This window comes from Choloepus didactylus, chromosome 22 (genome assembly GCF_015220235.1).
Source record: "Choloepus didactylus isolate mChoDid1 chromosome 22, mChoDid1.pri, whole genome shotgun sequence".
Classification (NCBI taxonomy): domain Eukaryota; kingdom Metazoa; phylum Chordata; class Mammalia; order Pilosa; family Megalonychidae; genus Choloepus; species Choloepus didactylus.
In genome coordinates this window covers 11,387,897-11,401,883 of record NC_051328.1, presented here as the reverse complement: position 1 = coordinate 11,401,883, position 13,987 = coordinate 11,387,897, and the positions used below count along the sequence as shown (strand labels likewise).

At 41.2% G+C, this 13,987-nt stretch overlaps 1 protein-coding gene across 4 annotated transcripts in view; it reads right to left on the bottom strand.

Moving 5' to 3' along the window:
* Positions 1-13,987, bottom strand: part of GNAO1 (G protein subunit alpha o1) — a 187,946-nt gene that overhangs the window by 142,496 nt on the left and 31,463 nt on the right. The window contains exon 1 of one of the 4 annotated variants that reach the window (XM_037816510.1): positions 11,826-11,944. The exons of the other annotated variants lie outside the window; for them this stretch is intronic. Coding sequence (XP_037672438.1) covers positions 11,826-11,929 — 104 coding nt within the window. The 5' untranslated portion in view covers positions 11,930-11,944. Of the gene's footprint in view, positions 1-11,825; positions 11,945-13,987 lie in introns of those variants that run through there. 4 annotated transcript variants of the gene reach the window in all.

Genomic DNA, 13,987 nt, shown 5'->3' with positions numbered 1-13,987 from the left:
TTTCCTGTGTCTTTGTGTCCTGGGCCTTATGATGTTTCCATGGGGTGGGGCTTAAGCACATAGGAAAAGATGAACACACCTCAGCTAATTCCCAACAGGGACAGACACTGAGGACAGCAACTGCACAGCCTGGGGCTGTGAGCTTTCAGACTGCCAGATTATAATCAGGCGGGGCCTCCCTGTCCGTCTGCCTCGCTTTCTCATCTGTGAAATGCTGGAGCTGCATGATATCAAAGAGCCCTTCCAGTTATAAACCCTTGTAAGATTCTGGACATACATAGAAAAGCACTTAGACTGGGTTTGCAGGAAGGGGCAAAAAACAACAACAACACACACACACACACACACACACACAAAGAATGAAAAAACTTTGCATTAGTCAGTGGAAATTCTGGAGCCTTTATTCCCACATTAGAGAGGAGGCTCAGAAACTGGTCACCGAGGCATGAACCACCAGAGAGGCCCTCCTGTAAGCCCTCAGCTCTCCCACATGAAAGTCTCGTGGGCTCAGTGTCAGTGGTCCATTTTGCATATCACACCCGACCTCTGGTTTACATAAAACAATCCATAAAGGTTATTCCAACAGCTTCAATTGGGGAGGAAGGGCAGAGCTATAAAATCTGCTTGAGAGGCAACTCCTTATCAGAGACCTGGGCAAGGCACTGTTTGCTGAAGGCCCCATTCACCCAGGTGCAGCCACTGTCCAGATATGAAACAACAGATGGTTCAGGCTTGGAAGTGAATGTCCTGTTTCCTCTGGACAAGCCGTGTTTGCACAGGGGAGGAGTGACACAAGATCCTGCTGCAGGGAAGAGAAGAGACCAGGCCCCACTTTGGCCTTTGCACACTGGTCTGGGTGACTCCTGGGAGAATAAAACACATGCCAGGAGCATATTATCCACCAAGCAAACACAAAGCTGCAGTTTTACTTGAATTTTTCTTAAAGTTATAGTCTATAAGTGGCTAAATAATCAAAAGCATCCTTTTTATAATAAAACAAACAGGGATATATCATGAAGAAGAATGTAAAAAGTCACTAGAATTTTTAAAATAAAAAATCAGATGTCAAAGACACTCAGCTTGAGGTGGGCTACTTTAGGCAATGCCCTTCAATCTCCCTGGGACCCTTCACCACCCACAAAGGCTACCTGGCAAAAAAAAACGTGAGAAGCCCAAGGGGCGTAGAGAGGGACTTTTTTTTTTAATTAGAGAAATTGTGGGTTTACAGAAAAATCATGCATAAAATACAGGGTTCCCATATACCACCCAATTATTAACACCTTGTATGGGTGTGGTACATTTGCTATAATTGGTGAAAGCATATTTTTATAATTGTGCTATTAACTATATTCCATGGATTAATTTAGGGCTCACTGTATTGTGCAGTTCCATGGATTTTTTTAAAAAAATTTTATTCTGTAACATATACACAACCTAAAATTTCCCCTTTTAACCAAATTCAAATACATAATTCAGTGCTGTTAATTATGTTCACAATGCTGTGCTACCAACATCACCATCTATTAGCAAAACTTTCCATCTTCCCAAATAGAAACTCTGTACACATTAAGCCTTAACCCCCTATTCCCTATGCCCATCCCATCTGCTGGTAACCTACTGTGCTGGTTTGAGACTATTATGGACCCCAGAAGAGCCATGATCTTTTAATCCAGTTCTGTTGGGTGGAACCTTTTGATTGAGTGGTTCCATGGAGATGTGACTCATCCAACTGTGGGTGAGACATTTTGATTAGATTATTTCCATGGAGGTGTGACCCTGCCCATTCAGGGTGGGTCTTAATTAGATCACTGGAGTTCTTTTAAGAAAGCTAAGAGCCCACACACAGCCAAACACTTGGAGACAATGGGAGATGCAGACAGAAGGACATTCAGAGATGCTAAACTAGGAGATGAAGCCCAGAGTTTGCCCTGGAGAAGCTAAGAGAGGATGCCCAGGCACTTAAGAGAGACATGCTCTGGGAGAAAGAACCAAGGAAGCACAGGAGCTGAGAGAGAGGAGCTAAGACAGAAGCCCAGAGGCATTTTGGAGAAAGCCATTTTGAAACATAACCTGGGAGCAAAGGACCAGCAGACTCCAGTCACATGCCTTCCCAGCTGACAGAGGTGTTCCGGATGCTATTGGCCTTTCCTCAGTGAACGTGTCCTCTTGTTGGTGCCTTAGTTTGGACACTTTTATGGCTTTAGGACTGTAAATTTGTAACTTAATAAATCCCCTTTATAAAAGCCAATCCAATTCTGGTATTTTGCATAATGGCAGCTTTACCAAACCGGAACACCTATATTCTAGATTCTGACTTTATAAGTTTGCTTATTCTAAGTATTTCACATCAGTGAGATCATACAATATTTATTCTTTTGTGTCTGGCTTATTTTACTCAACATGATGCCTTCAAAGTTCATCCATGTTGTTGTACATTTCAGAACTTCATTCCTCCTTAGAGCTGAATAATATTCCATTTTGTGTATACCACAGTTTGTTTATTCATTCATAGGTTGATGGACACTTGGGGTGCTTCCAGCTTTTGGCAATTGGGATTATGCAGTTACAAACACATCAGTATTCAAATATTTGAGTCCCTGATTTCAATTCTTTTGGGTATATATCTAGAAGTAGCATTGCTGGGTCATATGTAATTCTCTACTTACCTCTCTGAGGAACTGCCAAACTGTCTTCCACAGTGGTTGCACTATTTTACATTCCCACCAACAATGAATGAGTGTTCCTATTTCTCCACATTCTCTTCAACACTTGTAATTTTCCATTTTTTTTTTTTAAAGTAGCCTTTCTAGTGGGTATGAAATGATATTTCACTGTAGTTTTCATTTCCATTTCCCTAACGGCTAATGATGTTGAGTGTCTTTTGATGTGCTTGTTGGCCATTTGTATATCTTCTTTGGCAAAAAGTCTATTCAAATCTATTGCCTATTTTTTCATTGGGTTTTATGTCTTTTTGTTGTTCAGTTAAAGGATTTCTTTATATATTCTGGATATTAAACCCTTATCAGATATGTGCTCCCCATTTTTGCAAATAGAGATCCAGTTTTCCCTGGACCATTTGTTGAAGGGACAATTCTTTCCCAATTGAGTGGTCTTTGCCCCCTTGTCAAAAATCAGTTGGTCATAAAGGTGAGGGTTGATTTCTGAACCCCCAATTTGATTCCATTGGTCTATATCTCTATCCTTGTGTCACTACCATGCTGTTTTCATACTGTGACTTTGCAATAAGTTTTAAGATCAGGAAGTATGAGTTCTCTAACTTTGTTATTCTCTTTCAAGATGGCTTTGACATTTTATGATTTCTTCTTCCAATTGTTCATTACTAGTGTATAGAAACGCTATTGATTTTTGAGCATTGATCTTGTATTCTGCCTATCTGTTGAATTCATTTACTAGTTTTAGGAGCTTTGTTGTGGATTTTTCAGGTTTTTCTTTATATAAGACCATATCATCTGCAAATAGGGAAATTATACTTCTTCCTTTCCAATTTGGATGTCTTTAATTTCTTTTTCTTGCCTAATTGCTCTGGCCAGAACTTTCAGTAAAATGTTGAATAACTGTGGTGACAGTGGGCATCCCTGTCTTGCTCCTAATTATAGATGGAAAGCTTTCAGTCTTTCACCATTAAGTATGATGTTAGCTGTGGGTTTTTCATTTTGCTCTTTTTATGCTGAGGAAGTTTCCTTCTACTTCTAGTTTGGTAGGTGTTTTTATCAAGAAGGGGTGCTGGATTTTGTCAATGCCTTGTTTTCTGCATCAATTAAGACGATCATGTGTTTTTTTCCCTTCATTCTGTTAATATATTATAGTACATTAATTGATTTTTCTTATGCTAAATGATGCTTGCATACCTGGGATAAATCCCACTAGATCATGGTGTATAATTATTTTAATGTGTTGTTGGATTCAGCTTGTTAGTATTCTGTTGAGGATTTTGGCATCTATGTTCATAAGTGACATTGATCTGCAATTCTCTTTTCTCATGGTATTTTTATATGGCTTTGGTATGAGGGTAAGGTTGGCCTCATAGAATTAGTTAAGGAATGTTCTCTTCTATTCAATTTTTCGGCAGAGTTTGAGCTGGATTGGTAAAAATTCTGCTTGGAATGGTTGGTAAAATTCACCAGTGAAACCATCTGGTCCAGGGCTTTTTTTTGTTTGGAGGTTTTTGATGACTGATTCAATTTCTTGACTAGTTATTGTTTTATTGAAATCTTCTATTTCTTCTTCTTTTTAAATTTTATTGAGATATGTTCACATACCACACAATCATCCATAGTGTAAAATCAATTGTTCACAACCATTATATGCTTGTGCATTTATCACCATAATCAATTTTTGAACAGTTTCATTACCACACCCAAAGTAGAATAAGAAAAAAAGTTAAACTAAAAAAGAACACCCCAAACATCCCATACCTACTCATCCCCATCCCTCCCTATTATTCATTTACTTTTTGTCCTCATTTTTCTATTCATCTGTCCATACGCTGGATAAAGGGAGTGGGAGCCACAAAGTTTTCACAATCACATGGTCACACAGTATAAGCTGTATAGTTATATAGTCATCTTCAAGAATCAAGGCTACTGGGTTGCAGTTCAACAGTTTCAGGTATTTCCTTCTAGCTATTCCAATACACTAAAAACTAAAACGGGATATCTACATAATGCATAAGAATAATCTCCACAATGACCTCTCGACTCTATTTGAAATCTCTCAGCCACTGAAACTTTGTTTTGTTTCATTTCTCTTCCCCCTTTTGGTCCAAGAAGGTTTTCTCAATCCCATGATGCCAGGGCTAAGCTCATCCCTGTGAGCCATGTCCCTCATTGCCAGGAAGATTTATACCACTGGGAGTCATGTCCCACATGGGGGAAGGGCAGCGAGTTTACCTGCAGCAGTGGCTTAGAGAGAGAGACCACATCCGAGGAACGAAAGAGGGTCTCTGGGGGTGACCCTTAGGCACAATTTTAAGGAGGCTTAGCCTCTCCTTTGCAGTAACAAACTTCATAAGGGCAAGCCCCAAGATTGAGGTCTCGGTGTTCTAAATTGATAGCCCCCAATGCTTGTGAAAATAACATTAATTCCCCAGGTGGAGAAATTTAATATTTCCACATTTTCCCCCAGTCCCTCAAGGGGGCTTTGCAAATACATTTACACTCTGCCCAAATTACTCTGGGATGTACTGGGGCTTCACACTAACCTGTACAAACCAACCAGATTTCACTCTCTTTTCAGCATTCCATGTAATTTTTTTGTTTGAATAAACTGACCATACAAGTTAAGTTACATAGTATATTACAAGAAATATAGATTTTGCACCTAATAAACATCTCTTCCTTTGCTCTTACACAGAAGTTAAAAAAAAAACACTGTCAATATCGTCCTTTATCCTTTACTCTGATTTACCTTAATCCTAACCAAGTCTATTTTGTTCCTATCTCTAACTGAAGTCTGATCTCTTATTTCAGACTCCTTAACTTTTGCTGTATGGGGCAATGCTGACATTCATAGCTGCTGGACTCTGGCTCTGAATCTCAGGTTTCACAAAGATACTCAAAGTTCCAGGGACTGACCAGGTTATACACAAAGAACTCAGCATCTCAGAATTTAGAAATAGCCATTACAACTCAGGAATAGATGGAACTGCTGTAAGAACTTACAGTCTAGGAACCTTTACATTAAGCCTTCCCCTGATAACCTATGCTCTCAGACTCAATTCTCAGAGTTTGCACATTATAGTTAGTTCATATTAGTGAGGCATTATAATGTTTGTCTTTACATTTCTGGTCTATTTCACTTGACATACTGTCCTCAATGTCCATTCACCTCACAACTTCACTCCTTCTTGTAGCAGCTCAATACTCCATCATATGTATACACCACAGTTCGCTGTTCTGTTTATCAGTTGATGTTCCCTTAGGCCACCTCCATCCACTGCAAATCGTGAATACTGATGCCGTAAACCCACTGTGCAAATGTCCAATCATGTCCCTCTTTTCAGTTCTTCCAAGTATATATGCAATAACTCAGCTGCAGGACCATATGGCAACCCCATGCTTAGCTTCCTGTGGAACCACCACACTGCCCTCCAGTTGGGCTGCACCATTCTACTTCCCCACCAATGGTGATTAGGTACATCCCTTTCTCCACATTTTCTCCAGCACTTCTATCCCTCTATTTATTTTTTAGATGGTTTTAGTAACACACAATACATTCCATCTTAAGTAAACAATCAATGGTCTCTGTATAATCACATAATTATGCATTCACCACATTATCTATGTAAGGACATTTCCATTTCTTCCACAAAGAAAGAGGAAAAGAAGAAAAAAGAAAAAAAAAGAAAAAAAATGACAACTAAAAAGCAGCAAAAGAAAAAATAAAATTAAAATAAAATACAATTAAAAAGTCAGACAACAACACTAATACCATACCTCCTTACAAACATTTAGCTTTGGTATATTGCCTTTGTTACAGTTAATGAAAGCATATTATGTTACTGTTAACCATAGACTAGTTTGCATTGATTGTATTTTACCCCCAATACCACCCAATTTTTTAAAAATTCATTTTTATTGAGATATATTCACATACCATGCAGTCATACAAAGTGTACGTTCAATTGTTCACAGTACCATTATATAGTTGTGCGTTCATCACCAAAATTAATTTTTGAACATTTTCATTACCACACACACAAAAATAATAAGAATAAAAATTAAAGTGAGAAAGAACTCTGGGTGCTTCCCCCCCCCCCATTTTTCTACTCATTCATCCATACCATACACTGGACAAAGGGGAGTGTGGTCCATATGGCTTTCCCAATCACATTGTCACCCCTCATAAGCTACATTTTTATACAATCGTCTTAAAGATTCATGGGTTCTGGGTTGTGGTTTGATAGTTTAAGCTATTTGCTGCTAGCTATTCCAATTCATTAGAACCTAAAAAGGGTTGTCTATATTATGTGTAAGAGTGCCCACCAGAGTGACCTCTCGGCTCCTTTTGGAATCTCTCTGCCACTGAAGATTATTTCATTTCCTTTCACATCCCCCTTTTGGTCAAGAAGATGTTCTCCATCCCACGATGCCAGGTCTAGATTCCTCCCTGGGAGTCATATTCCACGTTGCCAGGGAGATTTACTCCCCTGGGTGTCAGATCCCATGTAGGGGGTAGGGCAGTGATTTCACCTGCCAAGTTGACTTAGCTAGCGAGAGAGGGCCACATCTGAGCAACAAAGAGGCATTTGGGAGGAGGCTCTTAGGCACAATTATAGGCAGGCCTTGCCTCTCCTTTGCAGCAACAGTCTTGCCAAGGGCAAGTCCTGTGGTAGAGGGCTCAGCCCATCAAACCACCAGTCCCCTATGTCTGAACCACCCCATTTTTAACACCTTGCAAAGTTGACATTCATTTGTTCTCCCTCGTAAAAATATTCTTGTATTTGTACCTTTAATCACAATCATTTACCACTGTAGGTTTCACTAAGTTCAACACTCCCAGTCTTTATCTTCTATCTTTCCTTCTGGTGTCCCACATGCCCCTAACCTTCGTCTTTCAACCATACTCACAGTCATCTTTGTTCAGTGTACTTACAAAATTGTGCTACCATCATCCAATATTGTGCTCCAAACCTCTCCCTCCTGTCTTTCCCTACCTGCCTGTAGTGCTCCCTTTAGTATTTCTTGTAGAGTAGGTATCTTCTTCACAAACTCCCCCAGTGTCTGTTTGAGAATATGTTAAAATGTCTGAGAATATGTTAAACTCTCCCTCATTTTTGAAGTACAGTTTTGCTGGATATAGAATTCTTGGTTGGCAGTTTTTCTCTTTCAGTATCTTAAGTATATCATACCACTGCCTTCTTACCTCCATGGCTTCTACTGAGAAATCCGCACATAGTCTTATTGAGCTTCCCTTGCACGTGATGAATTGCTTTTTTCTTGCTGCTTTCAGAATTCTCAGTCTCTGACATTTCACATTCTGATTAGTAAGTGCCTTAGCATATGTCTATTCGGATCTATTCTGTTTGGAGTATGCTGTACTTCTTGGATCTGTAATTTTATGTCTTTTGTAAGAGATGGGAAATTTTCAATGATTATTTCCTCCACTATTCTTTCTGCCCCTTTCCCCTACTCTTCTCCTTCTCAGACACCCATGACACATATATTCATGTGCTTCATGTTGTCATTCAATTCCCTGAGATGCTGCTCATATTTTTCCATTCTTTCCCCTATCTGTTCTTTTGTGTGTAGGATTTCAGATGTCCTGTCCTCCAGCTCATGAATCCTTTCTTCTGCCTTTTGAAATCTGCTGTTGTATGTCTTCATTGTGTTTTTCATCTCTTGTACTGTGCCTTTCATTCTCATAAGTTCTGCCAATTGTTTTTTCAAACTTTTGAGCTCTTCCTTATGTTTACCAATGTCTTCTTTATATCCTTCATCACTCTGGCCATATCTTCCCTTAACTCACTGATTTGATTTTTGAATTCATTTAGCATATTTGTTTTAAGATCTTTAATTAGTTGTTTCAACTCTTGTATCTCATTTGAAGTGTAAGTTTGTTCTTTTGACTAGGTCATATCTTCGTTTTTCCTAATGTTATTCATAATTTTTTGTCTAGACATGTGGTTTCCTTGATTACCCCAATCAGATTTTCCCAGACCAGAGGGGCCCAGGTCTCAGGAGGAAGGTGTAATCAGTATCATATTTCCAGTTCTATGCTGTGATCTCAGCTGATCCACCTATTCCAGGCTGGTGTATGATGTGTGCCCAGTCAGGGATGTCCCTCAATAGTTGTTCTAGAGTATTTACTAGTTGTTCCTGGCTATTTACTAAGTGTTCTAGAGGATTAACTAAATTCCACACCTCTCTATGCTGCCATCTTGCCTCACCTCCCTTCTATTTCTTCTTGAGTCAGTGTAAGTAGTTTGTGTGTTTCTAGAAATTTGTCCATTTTATCCAGGTTATCTAATTTGTTGGCAAACAGTTGTTCATCATATCCTCCTTCTGGTCCTTTATATTTCAGCAGGGTTGGCAGTATGTCTGCATTTCCATTTCTGATTTTAGTCATTTGTGTTCTCTATCCCTTTTTCCTTATTAGTCTAGCTATGTGTTTATCAATTTTATTGATCTCTTCAAAGTACTTTTGGTTTTGTTGATTCTATCTACTGTTTTTTAAAAATTATTCTCTATTTCATTTATCTCCACTCTAATCTTTGTTATTTCCTTCTTTCTGCTCACTTTGAGTTTAGTTTGTTTTTCTTTCTCTAGTTCTTCCAGTTTTGATGACAGGTCTCATTTAAAATCTTCCTTCTTTTTTAATGCAAGCATTTAGAGTTATAAATTTCCCTCTCAGCACTACCTTCGCTGCATCCCATAAGTTTTGGTATGTTGTATTTTTGTTTTCTTTTGTCTCTGGATATTTCCTAATTTCTCTTGTGATTTCTTCTTTCCCTCATTGGTTGTTTAAGGGTATGTTGTTTAATGACCACATACTTGTGAATTTTCCATTTCTCCCTCAGTTACTGATTTCTGGTTTCACTGTGGCCAAAGAAGATACTTTAAATGATTTCAATATTTTTGAATTTAATGATACTTGTTTTGTGGTGTAACATTTGGTCTATCCTGGAGAATGACCCATGGGCACTTGAGAAAAATGTGTATTTTGTTGTTGTTGGATGAAGTGTTCTACACACATCTGCTAGGTCTAGTTGGTTTAGGGTATTGTTTGAATCTTGTATTTCCCATATTGATCTTTATTTCTAGATATTCTATCCATTATTGAAAAGTGGGGTATTGAAGTCCCTTACTATTAATGTAGAACCAACTATTTCTCCTTTCAAATCTGTCAGTATTTGCTTCAAATGTTTTGAAGCTATTAGATGTCTATAAATTTATAACTGCTATGTCTTCTTCTTGAATTGACCCCTTTATCAGTATATAATGACCATTTTTTCCTCTCATAACAATTTTTGACCTAAAGTCTATTTTATCTGATATTAGTATAGCTATCCCAGCTATTTTTCAGTTACTATACTTGCATGATACATATTTTGTCCATCCTTTCACTTTCAACCTATTTGTGTCAAGGCCAGGGACCCACAAAGGGAGCACAGGCTAGCTCCAACCTGCCCTGGAGAGGGCATGCGGAGGGGCCAGGAGGGTGCCAGGAACGTCTCCCACAGTTCCCCAAAGTTGCACTTTCTTGACCTACCCAGCAAATGTAGCCCTTCAACTGTCCCGCAGCTTTGAGGGAGCAGACCATCTTTACGTCTCCTCTGCTGCCTTTTGTATGGGGTGAGTTGGGATAGTGGCCATCCTCAGAGTTGGGCACCAGAGATCTGATGTAGCTAATCAAAAGCTCTGATCAGCAATTGGCCTGTGCCCACCTCGAATCTTGGGGAAGTGGATTTTTATGTCCCTTTCTGGCATCAGCAAGCTACACCAGGCACCAGACCCCGCTGCTGCCTGCCACGAGAGTGGGGGCTTGGTGACAGTAACTGCCATGAGGAGAGAACAATTTACTAGTATATAACTGTAACTTACCACTCGCTTCCTCCTGCTCTTCCCTGGATGCTCTACAGTGTTCTACTGGATTCTGGAGTTTTGAAATAGTTGATTTAGACAGTTCCTGCCTGTTTAATAGTTGTTCTGGTGGAGGGACTGATTCGTGGAGCTTCCTATTTCACCATATTCCTACAGTTCCCCTCAAGAGGGACTTACTTTTATTCCATAGACATTCACTGGGTGTCTGCCATGTGCCAGCTACAGTTATAGGCACTTTGGAGTGGGCCCAGGAGTTTCTGGTCCTAAAATATTTTTTTGATCTGTATTATAAACTACAAATTCTTATTTTTACTCCGTCCATCCATCCATCCATCCATCCATCCATCCATCCATCCAACCATCCATCTCTTAGAACAGTACTCAGCAGAGGTGCAATTACAAGTAGCTCCTCTCCCCAAATATGAGTAAAGACAACAATGGTATCTTCCAGTAAATCAGATATTTCTCAAAATTATTCCCTCCCAACCTCTAAATCTTCCTTTCTACATTAAGGTCATTTTTCATTTCTCCTCCATCACAAAACTTTACTAAGCAGCATTAGGTTATATTTAGAGAAGGTTCATTCATTGAACCAATAAATTTTTTTTGAGCTAGTACTATGTGCCAGGAATGTAGAAGAGAACAATAGACCAACCTTGCTCTCATGGAGCACACATGGGGGGAGACAGATAATGAACAAGATAAACAGATAATATGCCAAGTGGTAGTAAGTACTTTTAAGAAATATATGGTAGGATAAGGGAAGGGGTGATAGTGAGGTGGGGTGTTAATTTACATAGGATGGTCCAAAGAGACCTAAGAAAATGACATTAATGCAGAGATCTGAAGGAAATGAGGCATGCTGCAAATTAATTAGGAGAACTTGGATTTGGAAACAAGTTTTCTGATTGCCTAGTGCTCTCCCCACTGCTCTGGTGCTCTGGGTCAGCAGGCTCAAGTTTAGGGGGTGGCAGGTAGAAAGAGAGGGAGTATGCCACCATGATCTACAGTGCATGGAAGAAAACATTATGACTTCTATTGATAATAATTGGTTAAAGTTTATATTTTTCTATTTTTCCTTGTGCATTATAATATACACAACATATATACACATGCATATATATTGGGGTATAGGCTCCAACACCTTTTACTAAAGAGGTGCATAAGCTGAAATGTCAGGAGAGCCTAGATCCTCTCCAGGTGTTTCTTTACCTATCCTATTCCAGCCCAGGTGGAACCCTGATGAGCCTGGGGGACCCTTACCTGGCTGCACCTGGAGCGCGTGAACCTTGTCCACATGGAAGCAGGCTGTCCTCTCTGCCTGCTCTGGAAAGTGCCATCAGCCCCAGAGCAGTGCTCAGGGTCATCAGGTCAGGCCAACCCCGGTGTGAGAACTTCCTGTCGATATTGCTATGCTACTTCAGGTAACCAAGCCAAGTGCTGCGCCAGAAGGGAACAGAGGCCTCTGGGTGCTGAGGGAGCCAGACAGATGCAGCTACCAGGGATGGCTGAGTGCTCCTCTCAGCCATTCCGACGGCAACATTCCACCCAGCCCCGGCCACACCTGGTGACACTGAAGTGCACCATGAAAAGTTATTATATCTCCAGAAAGTAAGGCCAAAAGGCTGCAAACAGAGAAAAACAACAATCCCCCCACCCCCCCACCCCCACACAAGGCTCATTATGTTAGCAAAATAATAACAATAAGGCCAGAAAAGAGCTGGGATGGTATCAGTATGTATTGAGTCAGGAGGACCACAATTCTTACTATAGTACTGCAGCGATGCCTTTGGGAGTTGGTGCTGGCCAGTAAAGGGAGCTCCCTGGTCTTCCTGCTTCCTCTCTTGTCCCCAGAGCCCATCCTCCACATAGCAGCCAGAGTCAACTTTCAAAGTATAAATCAGATCACATCTGCCTTCTAGTTTGATGGCTCTCCAAAACTCTCAGAAAAAAGTTCCTGAAGGCACTGCCTGCAGCACTGGCCCCTACCTACAGCTTCAGTCTCCCCTCCTTTTCCTCCCTCCCTCACTCACTTGGTTCAGCTACCCTGAAGGCCTTCCAGGCTCTTGGTCATCCCAAGCTCACCACTGTGTCTTCCTGTTCCTTCTGCCTGGAGAGTTCTTTCCCCAGATCTTTGTGTGGCTGCCTGCCCCTTTCTCATCATTTGAGTCTAAGCTCAGGTTTTACTTCTTAGGGGAGCCCTCCCTGACCACCTCAGCTAAAGCAGCTCCCCAGCTATCCTCCGTCACATTTACCCATTTTATTCTCTTTATAGCATTCGGTACTCGTGACGTCGTGACACTTGGCATTTCTTGCCTAGGAAAGAGCCAGTTCAGATTTTGTTCACCCATCCTCAAACAACCAGACACAACAACAAAGCCCTAATTCCAATGAGACAGTATAAATGGACATCCTGCTCTGTAGGGACATAATGGCTCTCCCTGTGGCTGCCTGGTGTCAGGGGCAGCCTGGCACAGCCTCAGGGCTCAGAGACACTGGGCACTGCCCCATCCTGCCCTGGAAGGCTCACCCAGAGATGGTGGGGGGGGGGGCACTGCCAGCTGCCCAGAAAGAACTCGTTGACTAACAAGCTGTGCTCAGCTTCAGCAGAGCCGGGAAGCTGTGGGGACCACAGATCATCTCTGTCCCTGAGGCAGACATGAATGTTCTCCAACCATCTCTCTGAAAGGGGCCCCAGGTTGTCACTTGTCCAGATAGGTTACACATAGGAAAACTAAGGCCCAAAGAGCCAAATTGTCCTAAATCCCATAAAGCTATAAGTTTATGTCAATGGCCAGATTAAAAACCCGTGTCCATGATTACACCATGCAGCCTTATGTCAAAGCACAGAGGGCACCAATGCTGGCATGGGTGGGTAGCAGCCATCTGGTGGCTGTCTTATTTGGGGAGCTGTCTTGGGAAATCCCACAGATGTGTGAGGAACAAGCTACAGGTAGGCCTTGCTAAAGGCTGCCCTCTAGGAAGAAAGTACGGGAGCCCTCACTCTTCTATATTAGTTACTCTCTCCAAGGCTGTGCCAGGAGCCAGGGCCAGAGTTAACACCTGTCCCCCACCAGACTGGCCTATGGCTTGGCTTGGGCCACAGCGTTAGAGGCCCCCAGAGAAGAGAATACAGCCTAATGCAGAGGAAGGAGGCACTGGTTACACTATGGGGCTCTGCCATTACCTGTCACCTTAGGCAGGTCCCTTCTCCACTGAGCCTCAGATTTCCAGCTATAAAATGACCTGAGAGCCCTTCCATCTCTGGGGCTCTAATGGTGCTGCCACTAACTAACTGTAAGCTCTCATACAAGTCATCCCTTCAGCATACACTCATTGAGCATCTTTTCTGGGCCAAGTGCTGTGTTAGGTACTATGGGGGATGAAAGAGGTATCTTTTCTTTCAAGGACTTTTTAATGTTATT